The 19,754-nt window shown below is 39.1% G+C and overlaps 2 protein-coding genes and 1 long non-coding RNA gene across 5 annotated transcripts in view; 2 read left to right on the top strand and 1 right to left on the bottom strand.

The window, feature by feature from the left end:
- Positions 1 to 19,754, top strand: part of qin (tudor domain-containing protein qin) — a 467,903-nt gene that overhangs the window by 266,256 nt on the left and 181,893 nt on the right. The gene's annotated exons all lie outside the window — the stretch shown is intronic.
- LOC143259712 (uncharacterized) overlaps positions 1 to 19,754 on the top strand; it is a 126,383-nt gene that overhangs the window by 55,281 nt on the left and 51,348 nt on the right. The gene's annotated exons all lie outside the window — the stretch shown is intronic.
- LOC143259711 (uncharacterized) overlaps positions 10,738 to 19,754 on the bottom strand; it is a 175,815-nt gene continuing 166,798 nt past the window's right edge. Inside the window, exon 3 of the mRNA XM_076523087.1 lies at positions 10,738 to 16,463. Coding sequence (XP_076379202.1) covers positions 16,117 to 16,463 — 347 coding nt within the window. The 3' untranslated portion in view covers positions 10,738 to 16,116. The remainder of the gene's footprint in view (positions 16,464 to 19,754) is intronic.

Raw genomic sequence — 19,754 nt, 5'->3', positions numbered from 1 at the left:
ATCAAAACGAAGCTAGTGGTACATCGTGTTCTGTACACAAACTACGGTACTGAACGAGTTACGATCAGTAAAAGAGGGTGAAGATGATTGATAGATACAAAAGCGATGTAAAACCATCGAGTCACGATCACAAAGAAGAGCCATACGTAATATTGAAAACAAGCACGAGGCCATGAAACCACTTAATAACGCAAGAAGAGCTTCATGCGGAAAAAGAAAGAAGCAAAGGCAGTCGAAATGATAACATATAACCGACTTTACCGTGTAGAATGATCCATAAGTCACGAATTGGTTGAAATTTGTTGAAGCTTTTTCAAACTGTTTTAACTAACTCATTTTACTACGATTTTTTCATAGCTATGTTGCCTGCCGTATGTTTGTCGTTAATCAATTTCAATAGATGAGAGAAGATTAATGTTTATTATAAATGTATATTGTTCTAATGTTCCTTTCGTAAATAACAAAGTATCAAGAGAAAGCTAGCAATCAAGAAAGTAATCAGAATGCCTTCCATTTCCGGTCTCGTATAAACAAGCTATTATGAAATGAACCAGCTATAATGTTCAACGAATTTGACGGCTCGCTGTTATCTGCTTATGGAATATCGCATTAAATGGTACACATTAGTCGGGGAAAATTGAGAATAATACTGTAGCAGAAATTGTACCGTTGCAAATGAGAATGTTGGCACATGTCGTAAAACATATTGAAAAAGTTCACATACTACATATATGACCAAAAATTGAAGGCATTTGCATAATGTAGTTCTCCGTAATTAAAGTCATTTATCTCCATGTTTCATACTTTGTTAGAATATTTAACAAATTAGAAAATTATATCAATTTGTTTTCTGTTTGGTAAATCGTTTTGCAAAACTTGTACACAAGGAAAGAACTCTTATACAAGTATCTCACAGGAGGATATTATAATATAAGAAATTGAGAGGAATTCGTTATGATAATGTCAACCGTGACGATCAAAAAGTCCGCATATGTCGATAGAGATCACTACAATTTCACCTGTATTCGTCAAATACTATCGGAAAATATAAAATGAATTTAAAAAATAGCGATGCCACAAAATTAAGTATAACCAGTTATTGAAACAAAATTGAACATAGTGCCCCCGGCCATTGCATTAGGACCGTTCAACGTTTCTCTCATGTTTCAGTAAAATTGGAAAACCCGAATGAATTTTAACAGCAACGTTAATTAACTATTACCATGATGTGTATATTCATGTTTTTTTTTCTCATTTCTTTGGCCGCAATTTTTATATTTTGGCTTAGAAATTATGAAATATCATGTTACGTTTTCGAATGAAAAAGTTAATATATTGTTCAGCCTTTGCACTCGGAGAGTTTTTTAGATCATCTTCTAGCAACGTCAACGTAACTTATTCGCGATGTAATAAGTAGCGCTTCGAGTAAAATAAAAACTGATAAAATGCTGGAATGATATGCAGAAATATTTCCTTGTCCTCATAAAAGAAACGTTCGTGTTCGTGTGTAGATTAATGATAACCCGTTAAAGAGGACAGTCGCAAGCAAACGATTAATTACGCAAAACAATCTCAATAGAGATTGCAGTTGCTCAAGACTAAGCCCTATCACGCTGCAAATGGGAGAATGACTTTCCATTTAATTCCGATCTTTTGTAATAATAAATATGGATGACTTTTAGTTTGCACGAAGATTAGTCTACTCATTATGGATCTGAATTCAGGCGACGAAGAATGAACAGAAAATTACGTTTAGCAATCGTATTTCATAAAAATTGGTAATTTGTCACGCAGGTATAGAAGAATTTCTTATGACCGATGATTTTAACGATACTTCACCAGCCTGCGGATTTTATGCATGTACGACGAAAAATGGATTAATAAAATTTGAAACCAAACAGGAACTACAAGAATTTCAGATTATCTATACATTATTAACGACTCGCTGGTACTATTAAACAAAGAACGTTTCTATCCTTGTTTCTGTGTATTGTAGTTTTGTATTTTGCACAAAAATCCGCAGTCTATACGTCACTTATGATTACGCAACAGATATTCGTGCAAAATACAATATTCTTAACTCAACTGCAAGAAACAAGAATTATGTAAGAATGTGGTTTTTCGTTTAATAATCTTAATAATGTGATGCAAATAGAACGGTGTTCTTAAATTTTTCTCCTCTGTTCCCACTTTGGTATTTCCTTTAGTAATTTTTGACATGAATGCATAAGATCCGCAGTCTATTTGTCACAATCGCCTGCAAAATAGTCTCCAAGAACGTTGCATGGCGCTGGAATCCGCAGTGCACTTATATCCGACCCAAATAGACGATAGCCCCGTAGCGTCGGTACCGCCGCTGACAAGGATTCAGATCACCGCATAATATATCACGCAGCTGCCACACGGTTGTCCATCAAAGGCAAACGTGTCTGAACCGTTTCCTTCCGGTTCTCCGCGTGTCCCGTTGACCAGAATCGCAGAGCCCAGGAAATAAGCTGGACGGAGCCAGCTTCTACCGACGCGGTGCGGATCGGAGCGGCGCACAGTGGGGAATATACCCCGGAAACGCGGTAAAAAACATTTTCCGACCGAAACCATACATTTAAGACCAACTTTTTCGAACGACATTTCTAAACAAAAATATAATTATAACATACATATATCGAATATCCCAGTGTTAAACCAATTAACAACCCATGATGAACGAATTTGCAGCCAGTGCACAGCAAATTATTAGAAAAAATTGTAAAAAAATGTCCAGCATTCTTTGGGAATTTCGAAGAGAGCTCCTGCAACCCGAACAGGGGCATAAATAATTAGAACAATGCCTCTAACTATTTTAATAGCAGCAGCCAATTGTTTTGTTCAGAGAAAGGTAAGAAGTCTACCCTTTTAAAATGTGTCAAAAACGAACACTGCACCTCGCTGCATTCGTAATTAAAAAATGAAATAAAAATTTAGCATATTTAAATATGCTAGACGTAACTAAAAAATAAGAGAAAAATGCGCATTGGCATTATTTAAGTACACGCTGAGTGCATCAAATTCTGTCGCTCATCGTTTAATTATGATAAACAAAACAATTACAAATAATATGATCAGTTTCGGATGATTTGGAGATAGGCCACATCGAAGTTGCGTAGTCATGTCCAAAGTGAACAAACGGTACAAAGGGTCATAATAAATCGTAGCCTTACATGCTCGGTTAGCTGTTAGCGCGAACATATTTTTCCATTATGGCGATATTTGTATAAAACGACGTTCTTTCGCGTTTTCGGGAAAAATGCCCCACTGTGCGGCGCTGAGCGGAGCAGCGCGCAGGAGTGCAGAGCTCGGCGGCATGGGCAGTAGGGAATTGGTTCGATCGCAGAATCGAAAGAGCGGGCCCGGGGCGAGGTTCCTCTTGCGAGTCGAGGGAATTGCCAAGCCAGAAGGAGAATTCATCGCAGGAACACCGTCCGGTGTCCGGCGCTCGATCGGCGAGAAAGTCGGAGAGTCTCGGCGAATCGAGTGTCGAGTGTCGGGACTCGGCGAGTCGGGCCGGGGCGGGCCGCGTTGCGACAGCGCGATTCGCTGTCTTCTCCGCGAAAGTAAACCTCGCATCGCTGCCTGTCGGTCTCACCGCCAACTACGAGAATTACTTTCGAACTCGCAGACCGATAAAACAGGCCCTCTCGTTCGAGCCCGCGCGCGAGCTACGGCGAACCTAAAAACTTTCCGCGCTCGTAAATGAGCCAGCCTCCGAGCCGGCGAGTTTTATGGGCCATTTGCATCCGGCTTTAAAAGTGCCGCGAGTCCTGCAATTAAAGGCGCCCACTGCATCCCGGCTGGCTGGCTGGCCGGGAGATCTTCCTGCGACCGAACCCATCCCGCATTTTTGACGGTCCCACTTTCCACAATTTCAGTCTTTACGCTCGCCCCATCCCGAGGCCGCGCACCTGAAAAAAAAACCACTCGCCTCGGAATCACCGTTCATTCCTGCTCTGATCCTCGAACCACCCTACCCTCTCACCCACCGTTTTACCATCCTATTCTTCGTCTGTCGGTTTTCAGAAAACTGTTCAAGGGGTCGGGGACTAAGATTAGCCTTTATTTCCGGTCCCGTCTTATTATACGTAGATTATTCACCGCGGAGATTGAGACCGCGCTCGCAGATTGTGCACCCTTGCCAGCTGGTCGAACGTGTCTATGCAAATCCGGCGCCCTGGAGTCCACTATCCTTCGCTGGGGGCTTTTCAATCAGACGCATTGATCTCTTCACGCGTGCATATCATTGCGTATATGCACGATTTCAGAACTCTAAATGAACGTTTGAAAGTTTCGAGATCACCGACGACCATAGGCTCCTCTGAATATGGATGGAAATAAACGAAGGAACTTCGACAATATTCACGAACTGTACGATGGAGAAAGAATAGAGCGTTGAATTTTTCATTTCTTGTATTTATACCGAAGTCTATATTTAATTTACCCCTGAACCAGAGTTGGCCGTTTCCGAATTGTTTCGAATAAATACTTGAATGAATCCTTTTTAGTAAAATATTTTGCTCGTATAACGATTATTCATTATTCGTAACGAATTATTCCGTCTATTATAAATTACGAATATTGATCTCGGAGAGTTCCATGAAATCGAAGTCGATTAATTAATACAGCCGAATTTCGGAAGTTAGATATTATGATTGTTGATGCTATCTTAACTGTTTCACGATAGAATGAATGAATTTATGAACCTGGTCGAAGATTAGAGATCACTTAACGTGCTAATAGGAGCTTTACTAGAAACATTCATGTGTTAGAGCTGTAACATATTGTTGTAGAAGGTAAACAACATAACTTGAATATCTTATTTATTGTTAATCATCGAAGGAACTGTAAAGGAACACCTTTGTGTAAAGCAACAAACTTTTCTCAAGATTTTGTATCTTTCGAATTTATAGGTAATCAGTGGACTGCGGATTTTTATGCAAAATAAAAATTGTCTAAAAGACTGATAAGAATGTCTTTCATCTTGTAGTCATTTTAATATAAGTTAATATAAAGATATCCTCAAATTCTTTTAATGTCTTCACATTTTTCTATTTAAGTCGGTATTTCTAGTCATTGCTGTCAAATGTGGACAAAATCTGCAGACTAGTGATCAGTATATTTTTATCATCGTTCTTCAAATTTTCGACACAGAATTCTAGTTTCTATCATTAAATTTTAGATAACAAGTTATGAGAACAGCCAACGCGATATTAATCATTTCTGATCGTAAAATTTGTCATTTGATAATAAACGCGGTTTAAGGTCGCCACCGCGCTGCATTATGAGATAAGCGCATGAAATTTGCAACTACAAGTTGGTTGGTACTTGAACACTTTGGACCAAGTCGAGCACTACAGGTCCGGCTCGTTGTTTCGGTTGAATGGGTTAAGTAGATCAGACTCGGTCGAACGGATGCAAATATCCAACTCAGGTCGAAAATAACCACATCAAAAACAGCAATCAAAACCGTCTAAAACTTGGCTTCCCTAACGTTCTTAAATATTTGTTTTAAATATTCCTTATGCTGTTCGACAGATTAATAATATTTGTCGAATAATTTGTACAATAATATTGCCGAAGACAGAATATCCAAAATCTAGAAATAAATAAAATAATATAATAATAAATAACAAATAAAACTTTTCTAACGTGTTTCAAAATAGCGACTGAATATATTCATCATACGTTGTTCCAAAATAGTTGCATAAAAGAATCAAGTTCAGGACAATGTATTATCTACTTTTGCTTTACACTTTAAATAAATAATCTCAGCTTCAATATATTGAAACTGTGCTGGAACGTATTTCACTGTGGAAATAGAAAACAATCAAACACTTTGCAGTATTTGGAAATAGAAGATGAATGAATTCGCACCTTAAGGAATAGAAAAATTATCAATACAGTAGAAACTTGATTATCCGAACAGATTATGCTATCTATAATGTATAAAACTATACTAGAGTAAATGGATAATATTTCGGATAATAGAGAAGTCAGACGTCGATGGTGATAATAAACTGAAATTAACTGTACAAAATTTATTCGTATGCACAAAAGCTATCACCACGACGGAATCGAGTGACGAGTCACAATTCTGGAACGGTAAATGTAGTTGATTAGAATATTCGTGTGTTCATGGTTCAAGTTATATATAAATTTCGAAATAACTGCAAGAAATGACTAGCTTGCCAATATTTTCGTATATTGCAACTATATTCGAAGGAGAAGACGTCGATTATCTTAAACTTGTACGGGCAATCCTTAACCATCGGCTTTAATTCGAACAGTATCTTGCCTATCTGTGAACAGTATTATCAAAGATGATGTCTCTCCATGGCGCGCTGCAGGTCGAACGCGATACACGATCCCCTTTCTAAAACTTTTAATCAGCCACTTAAACTTTCGGAGCAAACTCTTTCTACGCCGTTAGTGGCAAACGCACTTATCCATCCTTCGCGAAGCATAGGTGGCGTGTGTATACGTGTGCACAGGTTCAATAACGACGATCGCGAACAAGGTGGATCAAGCGCGATGCTGCCAGCGTCAACATACTTATCTCTTTCAGTTGAGATTTTAATTTCTTAGGAGGTAATTAATCTCTGACCAGCCACGCGTCTTCTATGAAATCGTTCCATTGACCAATTTTTCGTGTATATAATTGCACGTGTTCGAAAATTCGTGTAATCTCAGTTCTCTCGAATCTGTCAATTCTTCCTGCACTATCATCTCTTTCACGGCTACGTTAATTCTGTGTCACAATTCCGACAACTTTAAGTTAATGCACTAATTGAACTATAGTATACAGGATGTACGTATTTAACAGAAATACATCGTGAAAACAAATTTTACAGACTGAAGAAAATTGTGCAATTCGAAACGTTGCTAATACGAAGCATTAGCGATCCGAATTTTAAGCGACAATATTTCGTAAATGAAAACATTCAACTTGCGGTATTCTTGCCCGCAGCCACAGAATTATCACTTCTTTGTCATTATTAAATTGCTACATGAGAAAGAAAATTAGTATCTATTGAGTGCCAACCTTTTCTTTGATGTTTATACATTGATAATAGAACAGTAGAATCATATTTCGATTGAAAGGCAACGCGTAACATCCGTATTTGAGAGATTACGTTCGAAATCTTCGTAAAGAGTCTGACACGTTCTTATTGTGGTGCAAAGGGTTAACTATAAACTCGCTGATTAACTCTAGTTGTTTGCATTCTGATAGCATAGGTTATATTGTTGTATATGTCTATTGAGTGAAGGCAATATTTCTTCAGGTAACATTGATACGTAATAGCACATTAGATACGTACAATAGATTTTGATTTAAATAAGTCGACAAAGTATGTAGTTGCAGCAGCAGGAAGAAAATTGTGGTACCGTGCCATTATTTTGTGACAATGATAACCCTTATAGTTTATGTTTCGAGCTGAAGCATTAACGAACAATATTCAGAGTAAACATGCTAACTAAAAAAAAGTTGAATCCAAAGATCACTTTATTCTCACTTTGAACACATAATTTTACAAAAATTAGAATGAAGAAAAAATTTCCTTCGTCAATTGTAATTGTACTCATTGTAAAAATAAAATAATAATGCTCTTAGGCCTTATTAATTTAAACGTTTTATTGCATTTTAAAGATCTCTACACACCGTAAATGCGAAACGATCCGCAGTCTAGTCATTACGTACGTAAGGAATAGTAATTCACGGTGACAAAAACAAAACTTAACAAAACATCATATTCGTATATTTCTATATTAGAAATAATGGAAAACAAAATTATACAGATACACGTTTTTCTTGGCTTTTGTTTAGATATCAGTAAGAATGTAAAAGTTAGTTAGAGTCCATAATTATACACACCATTGTATATTGTGCGAACATGTAAATTGAATTTCAAGATGGGTAAATCGTCTTTCGAATAGCTATTCCAAAAGGACAGAATGACAGACCCTCGTCCGTGCTTTCATATCATAAAATATGGACCCAAACTTAACTCAGGCCTAAGCCCACGTTTCCACAAGTTTCCAGTGTTTTATGTTTTTCCGAGGCCTTCACTGTTCGACCGAAAATATCTTTCATGTTTCCTGTAATGTCTCCCTAACTGACGCTCAGATTGTACACAAAAATAGACAATTTGGGAACAGGAGATACGATTATTCGAGACCCGAAGCTCGTTCTTATAGTTGTTGACAATTCGTAACTATAAAAACGAAACAAAAGGCTCGAACAATCGTATCTCCTCTTCCCAAATTGTCCATTTTTCTGGACAATCTCAGCGTCAGTAAGGGAGACATTACTGTAATTGGAAAAATCCGGCCAAAATCTCAAGAGCGGCACCTCGTCGACAAATGCGCCTATAAAAGTAATCGCATTTTATCTTGCCTACTTTGATAATGGTAAATAAGTTTCGTTTTCACGTGAGTTTTCCGTGCAGCCTGTTGCGGTCATATTTTCGTCGCGAAGTGCATTACACCGGGTCAGCCTAACTGAATAACGCGGCAGCATCCGGGAAGTCGACGTCTGACCGGTCATCAGTTTGCGTCGCAACAATACGAACACGGGGCTAGAGGTAAACGGAAGCTCGAGGGGCCTGGAATCCGTGGAAAGAAACGAAATACGAGGGGTATAAGGGGCGAGGGTAAAAATGCTGGACGAGATTGGATCCCTGAAAGTTGTTCGTGCGAGCTCCAGCTGATTACCAGTTTCGTTGATGGATTCTTAGAGCAACCCTCTCGGTGCAGCTCCTTTCTGCTTCGTTCGGCCGGCCGTTTCGCCGATCCGCATTCCACCGGTTGTCGCAATCGTTCCTCGCGTGTTCCTAACTCGAACCCGACTTTATGCTCGGTTTTATGATAAACGATTTCCTTGTGTCTGGATGCATTATACCGATTTACCTGGAGGATAAGCTCGCTCCGATGATTCGATAGCTACCCCACGCACCTGGGACCAGACCCGGGAATCCTTTTTTCACCTGATACGATGTTAAGCGAACATCACTGCGAACGCTTTCACTTGTTTAATGATTAATGGTGATCTCGCTTTTGGATTTCCGAAGATACGATCGTGTACTGTCCAAGCATGTAACAAGAAATCTATGTGTACGCACGATGAAATCACGCGGTCACGAGTCCCGCGAGGCTTTGCAAGGTAATGGAGGCGCGAAAGTAGAGCGATGTAAATCCAATGATCATAGAATTATACGGCTAATGATTCTAGTACAGAGCTATGAATATTGAATCGATGATAACCAACAATTTCATCTTTTTCTTCGTCAAGAAGTAACGAATAAATACATTAGCATGAAGTTTTTAACAAGTACGCAATCCGATTTATCGCGGTTTGAGTGAGTACAGAATCACTGAAAAATTCTTTTCACCGCGAATTCGAACGTTATTTCAGCCAATCTTTACAAAGCTGTACTTAATCGGCTGACGCTGATAAATATAAAACGCGCAGAGAAATGCTCAGCGATGAATTTTGCGCAGTTACCGAATAACAATCACTCAAAATAACTAAAGTTATACTAGGCAGACGGTTTTATTTATTTTCGGTTGGAAAAGATCCAACTCCGTTTTTCTCTATGTCGTCGTTAAACTGAGCAAATAGCTGTTCGACTGAAAATATTTTTATTAGCACCAGCTCTATGGTATTTTTGTTATTAATTATGGTAGAAGTTTGAGATCCAACGGAACGTCTGCGCGGAATAATTCGACAAACCCGATTGAATTATGCCCGCACTTGTTATTTTTTGTCCTAATTGAAAAGTCATTTCCATGCGTTTGACGTCGCAACAAAATCGTCGCGTGTGCGCCGTATTAAATTTTTATTGTGCCGCGGCATAACGAGTCCCCCTATTCGGAAAGTTACTTCGATACTATTTTTTGATACAACCGGTCGCGAAGTTAATCAGAATTTTATGCACGCCGACGGATAATTACAGCACTCAGCCCCGAAAGAGTTTTAGAACTAATTGCATCACGCGCATGACTGAATTATATACCGGCGGAATATTTTATTATTAATTTTGCGGCCTCTAGTTAGCGCGTCCTTTGAATTAAGGACAATTAAAGCGTAAGCTTGCAATTTTATTTATTCATTTGTTGCTCATCGTTTCGTTCCCCTAGTTCTCTTCTCTTCTCGTTCTTTTTTTCTTTCTATTATGTGAGCGGCTGCACGGAAGAATTTCACCTGTCGGCCGCGACGCTTTATGAGCGAAAGACAGGCGGCCGAGAAATAAATTTCATTGCTCGAAGGAGACGGATTTCACGGGCTTAATGGAAGCCGAGCCCCGTTTTTCGGGCTAATAACGCGTACCGCTTTCGAATCAGGTAATTTTCAACAAAAGCAACTTTTAATTATTCCACAATTTTCTTCGTTAACCGTTCCTCATTGGCGAGTGGCTACTAAAGGGCGGTGTCTCTTATTAAAGTTACATTCTGTCGGGACTTTTCGAGAACTAATTTACTTAGATCTCGCGCAAAACTCTACCCGTCCGTTGCATTAAATTCGAATCCCGTGGACGAACTTGCCGGTTCGTTCACGGAAATCTGACAGGACCTCTTGTATTTTATGAAAACACTAAAAATTATTCGTCCTCAGTGACTTAATTCTGTAAACTCGCCCAATTTAGTGACGAACAAAATTTCATCTGCACATATACGTAGTGCCATTGGCATCCATATAAGAACATAATCTTTCAGCATATATGTGTGTATTTTAAAACACCGATGTACAACACTATTGGACTATTTTAAAAAGATCAATGCGCAATAACGAAATCATTAACACGTTCCGTGCCACGTGTACGATCGATGGTACACGCTTGCATGTTTACTTAGTGAACTGAACAAATTGTTTACAAGAAATTTAGAACCGAAGAATCAATTTCCACCGCAAGAATGGGCGTTGATAAGTTTTTGTTACGTTGTTACGTGTACGAGAATTAATAATTGCACGTAATACATCAAGTTTTAGTAAAATATCAAAGTGTGAAGATTCGAGTAAAAAAAGCTCGGCACGGAACGTGTTAATAAACAACAACGTTGATGTTCTTTCAAAACAGTGTACGACAATATTAACGTTTTCGTAAATCAATGGACAATAATATTCATATCGTTTTTAAATAATGCACAACACGATTGATGTATTTATAAATCAATGTACGACGTTGATGTTTTCCTAAAACGATGTGCTATTGTGCATTGATGTTTTTCTACAACAGTATGCAACAGCATTGATGTTTCTCTACAACAATGTATGGCAACATTGATGTCCTTCCAAAACAATGTACAATTGATGTTTGTTTTTAAAGCAACGCATACCAATATCAAAAATCACCGTACAACGACGTTGATATTTTTCTATAAGAATGTACAATATTGATCTTTCTGTGAAATCATGAACAACATTCTCGTTTTTCCGATCGTCAAAGGCCTGATAACAAACTGCGCCTCGCTCAGCCGTTTCCGAAATAGAGTCATTGATTTCGGAAATCCGTCGGCGTGTAACCATTCTCAAAACACAGAGAATACGGATCAGTCGCGGACACAACAAGTAACGCCGTCACCGCGGAAGAATCAATGAAAAGAGAAATTGGTGACGCCACGATCGTTTTCAAGCGACAGCCCGAGCACACAATATGTATCGCGATCGAACGACACGCCATTACTAATTGCCGGCAAACCTGTCGTTGTCGTATTTCGTTTGGCTCGTCGTGCGTGTGCAATCGTATTAGCGGATATTGATTCTTGAAAGCATTGACTTTTGCCGAACGCTATTTCAGAATCCATTTTTATGGTAAATTTTTTCCGCACACGGCCTGACAAACGCGTCAACATTAAGTTTTGCATAGCCGTGCGTTTTCGTCATTTCGTTTTATTCTTGCGTTTCATATAATCCCCGCAGTGCGGATCTCTCAGTGCATTTCGAAGCCGCATTGTACTCCTAAAGCGGAAAAAGAAATTCTATCGTGTTCCTATTTACACACAAGTACCTATATTCAGATTTACCAGGATCGTTAATTTTCGAAATTTGTTCATGAAAACTGCGGTCCAATGATAAATTTGATGTCTCCGATTTTTCTTTCAGTAAATCGATTGCTTTGATTTTAATAACTTTTACTCGGGTTTACTCCTTGCCCTGTCATTATATTTTTTACCGTTCTCCTCATTCTTTATGAAAAAATAAGGCATTAAACGTAGGACAGGACTTCTTGATAATCGGTTCGATGTTGGAGAAAATCGAGTTTAAAATCCGCACCGTTCCTTCGCGAAATTATGGTTGTTCGAGCGACGTATATCCTATTTATAAGCAATGCTGGTCGGTGTCGAACGATTGCAATGCTTATTGTACAATATTTTGATGTCGATGGAAAACACAATTTTGTTGCTCGCATTAATCGCTTCGGTGGTTCAAAACGTTGCATAACTGGTATCACTTTCGCATAAAAATTAGCGACACGTTCGCGTAAACAACTAACGTTTTGCTGTTGAACAAATTCGTAATTTCGATATGTGGAGCCTAGACGAATATTTCGTCGATTCAGTTGTAAATCAGTGTGAACGTTATTATATCGTATGTGTGAACCGAGCATAATAATTCCCCTCGTCCGAGCCGGGCTGCAGCAGATATTAAAAATTAAACATGGATTTTCCACTGTTTCTGTTTGAATTTAAAATTAAGCGGTGCATTTCCGAGTCATCGTAAGTCATCTAATTTTGGTCGGCGCACCGGTCTCGTTTCCTGTTTATAATTCACTTTTCGCGGGGCCGGGGAGCGAAAGGGGTTGGGGGCGGTATGTCGATTTGTTTGCCGCGGCACAACAATTTCCCCAGTTTCATTATTGCACGTATAATCGCGATCGTTCCACGTGTAATCGCAATTGTTGCACGTATGACCGATCGTCAATTGGTTCGTTGCTAACTGAAGCGTCAGGCCTTCAGGCGAGCGCGAAGCAATTACGCAATGCCCGAGCGATTGTAAGACATAAGCTGATCAAATGGTTGCATGCATCCTGAACGGTGCTCGCTGCTAAAGCGAACGGTAACGAAATGAAGTCCTTTGGATCGAGTGTTAAACGAGAACGCTTCGGATTCCACTGAATTTCGGGTACTATTTTAGACACTGATACTTAAATTAGGAGAGCCCGTTATTAACACGCCGGTGGCCGATGTCACGCGTGCGTGACTTTACTCTTTCACTGACAAAGAATATATTACGCGTACGTCGATCGTCGATTGTTATAATTAACACGTTAAGTGCCGAAAATCGACCTGAAAAGTTTTAACAGAATCTAAGTACTTTGATTAATGAAACTAAAACTCGGAAGTTGAAATTTATCATTATTGTTCTAGCCTACTCCATTACTTTAGTTCTATTAGGTCGAGTCATAAATAACTTCCGATGCAGCTAGGTAGAGTCTATTGTTCGTATCTGCCCACTATGAGTCATCGGGACAATCGAGTTTTTGCTTTCATTAAATAGACAAGGGTTCGAAATAAGTAAAATAAAAAAAACGAAAGGATAAAAAATAAACAGAATAAATGTCCGGTAACAAAACGGAAGTTATTTATGACTCGACCTAATAATTAGATTTATTCTCCTTATTATTATTATTATCGTTATTATTACTATTTCTTTTTACAATCATCACCTATCATTGTTAACCGACGTCATTCCACGGTTATCACTTATCATTGTTAACATTATATTGTATATCAACGTCATTCCATTATCTTACATGGTAAATACGTAAAGATCATCTGAATGTTGTATCATATATTTTTTAATGCATTCATCGCTCAGCTCGGCATTGTCTATAATACAATATGGACATATGCATAATAATATATGTAATAGTAACGTATACCAAATATCAAAATCATATAAGGCACTCTGTATATAAACTTTAAAGATTCACGATATAATCTATATAAATCATAGACCTCCGTCGAACGCAACAAATAAACAAAATTATTCATTTAAAGTCGACTGTACGAAAATTCACGCGACTATTAAATGATTAAACTTAAAGACATCCTTGAAATCAGGTGTTTGCAATTGTAAATAAGTAAACTTAATTTAGCCATGACGTGTTCCAAACGGAATTCACTTCATTTAATTCGTCCTAGTAATCAATGTTAGCCTAACGGAATGCAAGTTAGATTATTACATGTGAAAGTCGAGTCAATGCGAGATTTAAAACGACAAAGTTATTTTACGAAGAGTATTGCAAAATTGCAAGTCAGGTGTCATTTTTCTAAACGAACGTCCTAGGGCTCTACAAGCGAAATCTAGCAAATTATGTTACATCGAGTTCTGTCCTTGCATTATGCAAATCTTCTATCGAATTACTTTAAACCTAAATTCGTTAGAGTTTAATTTATGGCTCGCACTGTTTGTTCTATTATACGATGAAGCGTTATTTTCAGATGCGGAAGCACATCTGGTCCGAAATATTCGAGTAAACATTAAATCGTCTAAGCCAACAATATTGTCATGAAATAGAACGTGTTACAGTGATTTCGTTTAAACTCGAATCAACCATCAGAACACTTTCGTTTCAAGATAACATCCTTCATGATCTGTCAAGCTGGTAAATACTAAATTGAATACACGCGATATCGAAACAAGCAAAGATTCTTCACCGCTAAGTTTTCTTATGGAACCATTCATTTACAACAATCGATTACAACGTCACTCCATTTTCGCATATTGCACACTAGCAACTTCAAACAATACACAAGTCCGTCTAAGATTTCTCTAAACACGAAGTAACGGCCACAACTCTTTCCATTGCCGTCGCATCATTCGCTCAACAGTAATGATTTCTGAACGAGTCGACGCAATAGCGAATCACGCAGAATCTAATGCCGCGTGGCAACTTGAAAGCTTCGAACTGTAGTTCCTATTATACAGAAAACGTATCGTACTAAACTACTCGAAGAAATAGAACTGTCGGACATCCGACAGCAGCCGAATCGCAGGAGTCGGAACTGAAGACAGAAACCGCGAACGAACTATAAAATCCAGGTGACCATGACGATTATTCTTACGCGAGATAGAGAGTAAGTGTACACATCAAATCTATTTAAAACTCGCTCTCAAGTAGATGCGCAGCGTCAGACTCGCTCTGGAGCAGTTCTCCAGCGCGTACACAGTCCAAGAGCTACTCTAGAGTTACTATAAAATGGCGACAATTGCAAAGTCAGCCTGCGTGGATACTTTACGAGTAGCTTTCTCGCGGACACGCAGCATAAAATCATCAGAATCTCGTCAGATGGTCGGATCCATAGAGGAAATACCATTGTCTCGTCGAAGTCCCTTCGAGCCAGCGTTCGTAGTAGCGTGGTCATCCACGATGCGGCCGATCCCCCAGCGTCGTCCCTATTAGTTGATCGATCAAAACGGTTTCTTTCTTTGAATACCGCACAGGTGCGAAGGTGTTACCTGGATCTGGTAGCCCGGACTACTTTGGCTCGACTAGCAGCGCTTATTTTCGCGCAGCGAGGAGAGAACGGAGAGCGTAAAGTAGGGAATCTGACTTCTCCTCGTCCCGAATGCGATCTCATCAACGATTAAGAGCTGCACGGAGGGTGCGGCAGGCTTTCCACGTGGAGCCACCTCGAAGGGAGCTAAGATTCCAGTCGAATGTCTTACTTCCTCTTCTCTGACTCCTTTTTCGCCGAGTCTCTTCCTCCTCGTTTCCATTCTTCCGCGAAGTGGAACACTTAGTTGAGCCTTTCTGCACCAGGATTCCCGGCACCCCGAACGATCATTCTTCGACCGGTCTCGCGCGATTAATTCCTGTCCCCGGATCCTCTATTTTCGCTGCCCGCGAACCGATCGAATTTACCGCGATCAACAGGAAGCGACCGTTCTCGCGGCAGTTTTATTCTCCGTCGGGATTGTTTGCTTCTGTCGTTTCGATCCGACGTTTGTATGCGGTTTATTCCGGACCTCGACCAACCAGCCAGGTCGACGTGGACCGTCTATGGTTTCTAGAAGCGTGTCGAGCGGATCGCCCGATGTTTACGGAACGGCGGCGGCCGAAAGTGTCGCGGGACCCGGAACGGTCATTTTCGCCTGACGAAGATGTTCTCGAGCAACTCCTTGGTGATCAGACGGTGGGGTCGCGTCGGGCTTTCCGTGGGCCTGCCGTAAAGCCGGCTGTTGATGGCGTATAGCTTAGGACTCAGCTCGCATCTTACGTTGAACCACCAGTCGCAGACGAACACTGCCTGGCTGAATTGCGTACCGTTCGGGCACAAAAACGTTGCTTGACGGCCGTCTATGTCGCAGTAGTGCCACGCCTGGCATCGCGTCTCCACGTCGGCGAAGAAGCCCGGGTACGGTTGATCGTCGCAGTAAAAATTCGTGTAGGGTACCTTGCCGAGCACCGGGTAGTCCGTACCTGGCCGACCTGTGAATTTAAGAGAACGTTTTCGTTAGACACGCTCACGTTGATACGCGGATGCAAAATGTCTCCACGGAAAAATTTTCGGTGACACCTCCAGGGAACTTGGTATGCATTTAATGGGGACGTTTATGGAAATTTTTCTTGTCGGATCTAGGAAGAAAGTGCACCTGGGTGTAGGAATTTGTCCCATTTATTTTGCAGAAACGACGTAAATACTTCATTTGTTCGATATGTTTAGGATATTTTTCTTTTTATAAAAACGTATGTAAATTTATATGTTATCTTTATCCTGTGTAAGATTGATGCTAATGTTCTTCGTTTTTCGTCCAATCGGTTTAAATAGATACACGATTTACGATGTTCTGTTGAAGAAGTGTTTGCAAAAGCACTGTTCTGTGTTAATTGTCGTCGTCGAACCTCTTTAGTAGACGTTAAAAATGTGACTGAATCTTTCAATAAACGCGACGATGCAGTAACAATTGAAGTAGCACAGAATGTTCGCGACAGCAAATCGCTAATTCGGAATCTAATGTTTACCGAAACCCAGTAAAGGCAGTATTAACACGTTCCCTGCCGCGTGGGGCGTATACGCCCCACGCTGAACTTTCCGTTCAAGCCATTTGGTATTATCATTGTAAAATGAAGAATTTTTTAAAAATTCATTATGCAGTCAATTATGGACATCTTGATACTATTGCTGATGCCCTCATTTAATCGTGGGGCGTATACGCCCCACGCGGCGTGATGGGCAATTTTTCTTTACTGTAACTTGTTTTAACTGCATTTCTCTTATTCCGATCAGTCATTTATTCGCGTGTCGTTGACACAATACTTACTGCTTCACTGAAGCTGGGATTGATTTATAGTTCTATAGTACTGTAAAAGTTGTAACATTCTGCGATAGTTGTGTGGATAAACCACACTTATGTTTGCCATGTTTTAACAAAGTTCATCGTAACATCCCTTTGTAATCGCATACAAACTTGAATTTAACTAAAATGTTATATTTTAAACTAATATAGGCATGATACAAAAAATTATATGTGAGGATGCAACTCGCTTGGCATAATAATGATCAGCCAGGTATTTGTTAAAGTAATTCCTAGAAAAATAAATTTATTGGTTTGCTGTGTTATGCTTGTTAAACTATACAACCTTTCCTTGATAATTATGATTTTTGCACTATTTTAATTATTGTAAAGCATACGCCAGAAACAAAATAATACAAATGTAAAGCGTGGGGCGCATACGCCCCACGCGGCTTGAACGGAAAGTCTTCAAAAAACGGTCTGGCAGGGAACATGTTAAGAAAGTAAAAGCAGCTGCCTTCGACTGAAGCAATGGAAGTAGTGGCCGATTGTGATCATTAATAATACACCTAGAATTTACGTCATTATTTTAGTAAAATGGAGTGAACGTTGAAATTCAAGTATACTGTTGGAGGAAACTCGAAAGAAGAATCAAATTGTTGAAACAAGGAAAATGATGAGTTCTGTTCGCGAAAAACAGGAAAGTTGCAGACAATATCAAACAATGTGGTGTATGATTTAAGAAAGCACAAACATTCGATAGGAAGAAAATTGCAAAAGAAACCGTGGTTAAATAGACAGCATAAAATCATATAATTTACAGAAAATTAAATACTTATGAAGAAAATGTGTATTGACCACTTTCTTGCAACGCATTGCACCAAACGTGATTGGTGAAGTCGTTCGATAGATTTCAACGCCAATGTGCCATTAATATTTTGTCCCAATTTGGGGACATTGAATGTGGTACAAGGGACCATGGTGCGAAAGCAGTGTTCCATAATAGGAACATGCACGCACTTTACGATTTTACTCCTACTGTATTTGAATGATATTAAATAAATATTTCAATGTTTATTTGAGAAGCATAATATTGCAATAATTTCTTGTGATTATTGTCATAATTGGCGTAATGACCAATCAGTCCAGGAACACCTAAGTCACGTGACGTTTAAGTACAGGGCATAGTTATAGAGTTGGTAGGCGAATGTCGATACCTGACGGGGTGCCTGCTTTGTACAGGTAATACAGGTGTCAGGCGAGTCGAGCACGTACGGTGCATCTCGCCCCTTGGCACTTCCACTGATTAATCGAGGATACATCAAACCGGAGCAGTCTGCGGATGGAGCTTTGCTCACGTTCCAGTCTATCCGCTCATGGAAATCATGCAGCCAGAAACGGGTCGGTCCTGGCTAGGGATCATCGCAAGGATACTTCGGAAACTATTACCGAAATCGTCCTATATCCTATTATTTCCTTCAATGTGATTTCCGCTCGGAATCCAGATTCTGAAATCCTGCTCACCTGAATAATAGCTATCTCCGCGTTTGAAACCTTGTCGAAAAGATTCCACTAAACCCGTGTCAACCCTTTGCTCTAAGATTTAGTATACACGATCCGTTAAATATGAATGTTATTCATTTTTCCTAAATCAAAACAAAATGATCGTTGTGTTATTAAAATCTGGGAATGAAAATAAGAATGGGGACGTACAAGAACCGAAAATTTTTAGAGAAATTTTTTTTAGAGGAATTATTATTACCTCTTGCCGTATTTTGACGGGATAAGGGTTTCTGCTCTAATGGTTTCTAGTAATAACTTGTTAAATATAAATGTTGTTCCATTCCTTCTGGTCGAAATAGGATTTTGTCCTCGTGTCATCAATATTTCAGCATTCGAGTAAATGTAGGTGCACAATAAATATTTTTTTATTCTAAGAAATTATTCCAATCGAAAACGTTCTAAGCATGGTAACTGTGAAAATAATGATACAGCAAGTGGTTAAGGACGAAGAAGTGCTAATCAACGTAGCTAAGAACGAAATCGTAGTCCAAAGGGTAAAGTGCCGAAATAACAACTATGAATTAATTTGCAACTAAATGCTATTTCAAGGAAATCGGTATCTTCGTTATGTCATAATGTCTTCATTATAATATATTATTTGATGAAATGTAATGCGATTATGTACTACAATTTCAAGAACTTGTAATATGAGCCCGTTTTTCAATGAATTGATTAACCCCTTAATGCACAATTTAAAAAAAAAAACCGACCAAAAAAAATCAATTTTTTTTATCTAAGAAAATACATATTTGGACCTTAATTTCAATAAATATTTTAAAAAATGCAAAAATTACTAAAAATTCAATAAAAATAGTGGATAAATAATTATAGTGAATATTGAATCGCATTGCAGATCGAATTTTGTACCCATCGTACCGTTTTTTATATATTCGAATCTGAACATTTTAGCGACATAAGTTGC

The sequence above is a fragment of the Megalopta genalis genome, chromosome 6, assembly GCF_051020955.1.
Source record: "Megalopta genalis isolate 19385.01 chromosome 6, iyMegGena1_principal, whole genome shotgun sequence".
NCBI lineage: Eukaryota > Metazoa > Arthropoda > Insecta > Hymenoptera > Halictidae > Megalopta > Megalopta genalis.
This window is presented reverse-complemented; position numbering and strand designations above follow the sequence as displayed.